General features: G+C 31.5%; 1 protein-coding gene across 1 annotated transcript; it reads right to left on the reverse strand.

Annotated features, from left to right (window-relative positions):
- Positions 1–2336: 2336 nt before the first annotated feature.
- LOC111713806 (snaclec CTL-Eoc125) lies at positions 2337–2876 on the reverse strand. Its single transcript, XM_023488746.1, has one exon. The coding sequence runs from the start codon at positions 2874–2876 to the stop codon at positions 2337–2339; it is 540 nt and encodes a 179-aa protein (XP_023344514.1).
- Between the last annotated feature and the right edge of the window lie 3721 nt (positions 2877–6597).

Here is a 6597-nt window from a genome sequence, read left to right on the forward strand (position 1 = left end):
TGGAGACCCTGGATTATCGTCTTCTATCCAGAAGCTCTGAAAAGCAAACCAAATATATATATACACATTTTTAGATAGTATGTTGTAAGTTATACAAAAATATATATTCAGTCCGTTTATATCTTTGTTATTTTGCGTCGTTACAATATACACTATACAGGGTGCGCATATTTAAAAAGTTAGATTAGTTTTATTGGACACACTTATCAAATTATTAATTTAGTGAAATGGTTCTGTTTACACTACACAATTGCCATGTCTCATGTTCATTAGACTTGTTAAAGTTATTACATGATTCTAAAAGTCGTCTTCCTATTTCAGAGTTTTCTGGTTATCACTGTATAGACCAAACAGATTATTATAAAGGTTTTGATCAGATTTTAAAGAAATTATGACGTCAAATGTGGCACAGTTTCAACCCAAATTTTAGTATATTGGACATTTAATAAACAATTGATGAAAAGAAAAGAAAGATAGTGTAAAACTACACTAATTTCACTGCAGTAAACTTTTCTATTCCCTATCTTTGGAACCTGATGGTATAAATCTTCGATAAATTTCAAAGGTCTGCGACTTTACGTTGTACAGATTTAGGGACTAGAATATATGTCAGTATTCAGTTCTTTTCTCAACATCTAAACATTTTTGAACCCACTGTATTTCTATTATGTCTAAAATATTTGAAGTTTCAATCAAATATACTGGTCAGATAAAATCTTCTATCTTGATGTGAATATTTTATCAAAAATTTCAATATTGAACAAAAACTTTGAGATTAGATGTCGAAAACTGCCCAGGAAATAATTAAGCTCAATCTCGACAAAAATTCCTGTTTTTCGGCGGGTTTACTTGCTTGCTTAGGCTTGCAAAAATCTAAATAACAGATTACTTGCATTTTATTTTACAATGATAAAAGTGGTAGAGCGTAGAGTGTAGAGTGTAGAGTGTAGAGTGTAGAGTGTAGAGTGTAGAGTGTAGAGTGTAGAGTGTAGAGTGTAGAGTGTAAAGTGTAGAGAGTCATGTCATGTCATGCTGCGTAGGTCGAGTGTGTCTAATTACAACATGGTTTTTCTTAATATACGCAAAAAGCGTATTTGCGTCAGTTAATCTCTGAGGATAAGTTTTTACAAGAATATATGCGTATTGTTATGTCCAGAGAGCATACTGCTTTATCATCAGGCAAAAGGGGCTGCATGTTGACGTGATATTTTGTGAATCTTTAACTTGAAAAATTTACAACAAATAACGGTATCTTCTTTGATCTATATTTTTTTAAAATATGAAAACAAGATTAACTATTGTAAATTATATGGCAATTGCAATTTCTATGACCTAAATTTATCATTAAAAACGTAATAACTGCCGGAAGACTAAAATTCTGTGGCATGGAAGACGGAACGGTTGTGGCTCTTGGCTGCCGGAAGAAAAAAAGATAATATGTGGCATAAAAGTGTAAAATGTTGTTGCTTTTTGCCGCCTGCCTTCCCCCCTTCCGCTCCGTCTTTAATCCTATTATAGCCTAATAAACAGTTGCAGGCTTGCAGCAACCTTTCATTAATCGCCTAATATTATATTTTCAACAATAAAACAACTGAACGATAAAAGCAAGTCGATATCAGAATAAAAACCTATGGAATAGGAGAGACTCAAGTTATGATTTATAATTGTCCAATTAACATGAAACAGCAATTTTGCTGTACTAATTAAGTATATTATCTAGAGGTACTGATGCAACTATTTGCTATAACCAACATCGAATACACAAAAGATTGATTAAATGTCGTCTTCCTAATCCAAAGTTTTAGGGGTGCCTCAGTATGTAACAATGCCACAACTCTAAAAGTGTTCTCTAAGTAATCAAAAACTCTACTTAAAGTCGTCTGAATCTATTTCTCTACCGATTAATGATTAACACAACCATTCGTATTCAGATTATCTCTGTAACTGCAATATAGCTGATTGCGCGCATTGGTTTGGCGTTCATCAATTAGGTGCTTGTGTACGGGTAGACATTGATAGCCCGTTGTTTTGGCGTTAATCGATTACGAGCTCATGTCCTGTTTGACATTGATAGCTGACAAGATTGTGTCCGGGTTTAGACACTGAAAGCTAAGTGAAACTGAATTGTACCTGGATAGATACGTGTTCGAGAGCAGTTTATGGAGTAAGGTATTTACTACAAGAGTTCTTTTCTGGCTCTTTGGATTAAAAAAAACTACTTATATTAACTCAACGCTTAGACAAATTAAACAACTGTTTGCCCAAAATAAATGCATTTATTTCTGAATTAAAACATATAAATTATTACATACTCTTTCAAATAATCATTGTTGAAACTATGCTTGTTTTTTCTTACAGATGAAACCGTTGTCCTTGTCATTAGCATCATCCTTAGTATCCCATTTAAACCCAGCATCAAAGTTCATATGAAGGTACGGAGTCCCACTTGGATTATTGGCAACAAAGTCCTTGAAGTCCATTGGAGCACCAGTCATCCATTGGATGGTCTTATCCCTGTTTGTATCTAGGCCTCCGATCCAATAATCTGTTCCATCCTTAGGGTTGATAACATTCAGCACTCCCTTGATAAAGTTGTTCTCTGCTGCTGACAATATGTCTGTCAGGTAGGCGCCATATTGATTACAGAGTTCCTCTGCCGCGAGGAAGTCCACGTGGTAGCTAGTAAACATGTAGCAGTGTCCCTCGTGATAAATCCATCCCAGATTATCTTTACACTCTGGCGCTGCTGCCCGCAGGTTTCCGTCTTCCTTCATGAATCCAACAGAGTACTGGTCCAGGTAGCGAGGAGCGAGACTCTGCTCTTCTTGACCGCTAGCTAGAGCAAGAACAGTACAGATTAGTCCAATAGTCTTCATATTTCAACTCACAAGGATTGAATGATGTTTGGGATATGTTTTGATGCGCTTTTATACAGAAATGTGGAAAGATAAATAAAGCTGTTTTCCATCAAAAAAATATGAAATATTAAAATGCTTTTTTAAGTTCTAACTTTTTTTTCATATACATAGCATACACTCATTTTATTGTATACGCAAAATATTTTAATTGCTAATTTTTAACCATCCTATTTTGCACTTTTATAGAATGTTTGTTTTACTATAAAAGTTATCACAAATTTAAATTTTCACACTTCCTCATTGAGAAAAACTACCGCTTCTGTGTAAGACTTAATCCTTGCATTGTACGTCATTGTGCCAGAAAGATAAGTTTTTGAAAATGCGAAACCGGAAACGGATAATGGAAGCCGGACATTGGAGACAAAAAACCTTAAAATTTAAATTTGAAACTGTAAACTGTAAATCTAAAAAATTTAAATATTGAAAAAAACTAATGATTTTTTAAGAAATTTAGTTTTGGTAGCATAAACAACTAATTCATTTTTCAAATTATTTTTCATTCCTTGACTCTCTTGACAGTTATTAAATTACCCCTTTTTTGAAAAAAAACTAGAAAATGAAAAGTTGTTTTGAACTTTGACATTATAATTGTGTACGAATGAATAGATTAATTATTAATTTAAATGACTTTTAACTATGATATAATGAAAAAAAGGTGTAGGTGGGGAAAGGGAGGGGGGCATGGGGGGAAGTGGTTATAGGTCAAGGGGGGAGGGGGGAGGTAGGTAATTCGAAGAGAAGATTCGTGATGGACTTGTTATTGTAATTTGAATCCGCAGGAAAACTGATTGTTTATTTACGCATTATATTATTTACAATGTTTATACAGCATAATACTTGAGGGATTTTGATTGAAACCAAGGGTGTAATGCAAGGAAAATTAATTGCGGTCGTGTATACTCTGCGTACATATTGAAACCAGTTCTCTCTGGGCGGAATTTGTAAACAAAAATAGATGCAACAGTGTTCATTTAGTATCCGAGGAGGTTAAAAGCATTACATTTTGATAATTCACATAATAGTTTCCTATGACCAGAATATTTCATTGATTTTTTATGTGAAAGATGGATCCCATGTCAGGCTGTGACATCCATCTTGTGTTTACATTACCGCCCAGTGACAGTACACTGCAGTACAAAAGATGTGTACACTTCTGACATAACTTTCCTTGCATTGCATCCTTGATTGAAACTATATTTTTATTCAATGGTGTAATCATATTTATTTTTTAGCAGCAGTCAAATTTTTACTTTTTTATTTTTTTTATTTAGATATATCTAATCCTTTTCGAATTCAAAATGTAAAAAAAAATCCATTGTTCTTTTATTCTTTAAACATAATTCGATTGTTTCTTTTATCCTTTAAACATATTTCCATTGTTTCTTTTATCCTTTAAACATATTTCCATTGTTTCTTTTATTCTTTAAACATATTTCTATTGTTTCTTTTATTCTTTAAACATAATTCCATTGTTTCTTTTATTCCTTAAGCATATTTCCATTGTTTCTTTTATTCTTTATACATATTTCCATTGTTTCTTATATTTTTTAAACATAATTCCATTGTTTCTTTTATTATTTAAACATAGTTCCATTGTTTCTTTTATCCTTTAAACATATTTCCATTGTTTCTTTTATTCTTTTAACATAATTCAATTGTTTCTTTTATTCTTTAAACATATTTCCATTGTTTTTATTCTTTAAACATATTTCCATTGTTTCTTTTATTCTTTTAACATAATTCCATTGTTTCTTTTATTATTTAAACATATTTCCATTGTTTCTTTTATCCTTTAAACATATTTCTATTGTTTCTTTTATTCTTTAAACATATTTCCATTGTTTCTTTTATCCTTTAAACATATTTCCATTGTTTCTTTTATTCTTTAAACATAATTCAATTGTATCTTTTATTCTTTAAACACATTTCCATTGTATCTTTTATACTTTTAACACATTTCCATTGTATCTTTTATTCTTTAAACACATTTTCATTGTATCTTTTATACTTTAAACACATTTCCTTTGTATCTTTTATTCTTTAAACATATTTCTATTATTGCAAATTTCCGCGTGTTTTGATTTTTTCAACATTTTTGTTTTGTTTGCTCCTATCAATAGTTTCTTTTCCAGAATATGTTTGACATCCTCTTTAACTGCATGTTGTTGTACATAAATAAACATATTTTCTTATTCTTGTGAAGATACACCCCCAAACAGATTATTATAAAGGTTTTGATCAGATTTCCTATATTAAATTGTCAATTCGCAACCCAATGGACGATTNCCCCCAAGTTTAAAGATTGTTTACACCTCACCTTCACTTCACCTTTATACCTTCATAATAAAGGATCTGTCAAGATTTACCCATAGAGAAGTTGGAATACAGATGGAGTAGTATATAATACAGATGAAGCAGTATATAATAAAGTTGGAGCATATAAAATACAAAAGGAGCAGTATGCAATACAGATGGAGCTGTATATAATAAAAATGGAGCAGTATAAAATACAGATGGAGCAGTATGAAATACAGATGGAGCAGTATAAAATACAGGAGGAGCATATATAATAAGATGAAGCAGTATAAAATACAGATGGAGCAGTAAAAAATACAGATAGAGCAGTATAAAATACAGATGGAGCAGTATAAAATACAGATGGAGCACATATAACAAGATAAAGCAGTATAAAATACAGATGGAGCAGTATACAAAACATTGGGAAATGTTGATATTTTTAAACCCAACTTGTATCAAAAATTCAATATCTCATGGCATTATTTTTTTTCGTCTGTCTTCTATTTAATCTTTGACCTTATCAAACTAAGCTATTTAATCCTCTACTTATAGGTGAGCCTGGGGAGTGACTAAGATTGCATTTTTTCACGTGTATGATATGTTACATATAACATATGTCGTGTTGTACTTTTCTTTGTTTGTTTTTGTGATCTGGTTTTTTCTTTTTTTTGTTATTATCTGTTCTTTTTTAGGATTTCCTTGGAAGTTTTCTTATGTGTTTCCTGGGAAGTGTTCTCATTTGATTTCCTCGGAGTTTTCTCATGAGATTTCTTGTAAGTTTTTTACTGAGATTTCTTTGGAGTTTTCTCATGAGATATCCTTAGAAGGTTATCATGAGATTTCCTTGGAATTTTCTCATGGGATTTCCTTGGAGATTTCAAATGAGATTTCCTTGGAGTTTTCTCGTGAGATTTTCTTGGAAGTTTTCTCATGAGATTTCCTTGGAGTTTTCTCTTGAGATTTTCTTGGAGTTTTCTCATAAAATTTCCTTGGAATTTTCTCATGAGATTTCTTTGTAATTTTTCTCTTGAGATATCCTTGAATGGGTTCTTGGAGTTTTCTCAAGAAATTTCCTTGGAGTTTTCTTATGAAATTTTCTTGGAGTTTTCTTATGAGATTTCCTTGGAAATGTGATTTCCTTAATGGTTTTCTCATGAGTTTTCCTTGGAAGTTTTCTCATGAGATATCCTTGGAAGTTTTCTCATGAGATATCCTTGGAAGTTATCTCTTGAGATTTTCTTGGAGTTTTCTCTTAAAACGTTTTTTAAGATATCCTGATTTTTATTTTTTGCGTTATTAGTCCGTGTATGATAAATAAGATAAAGAACCTTAATATTAATAGTTTCAATCTTAGCTCATGCTAGGTTCACTATGTGATTTT

The sequence above is a fragment of the Eurytemora carolleeae genome, unplaced genomic scaffold (assembly GCF_000591075.1).
Source record: "Eurytemora carolleeae unplaced genomic scaffold, Eaff_2.0 scaffold1477, whole genome shotgun sequence".
Lineage (NCBI taxonomy): Eukaryota > Metazoa > Arthropoda > Copepoda > Calanoida > Temoridae > Eurytemora > Eurytemora carolleeae.

What these genes read in the sequence shown, in the direction of transcription:
- LOC111713806 (XM_023488746.1), bottom strand. Translation starts at nt 2,876, where the DNA reads ATGAAGACTATTGGACTAATCTGTACTGTTCTTGCTCTAGCTAGCGGT.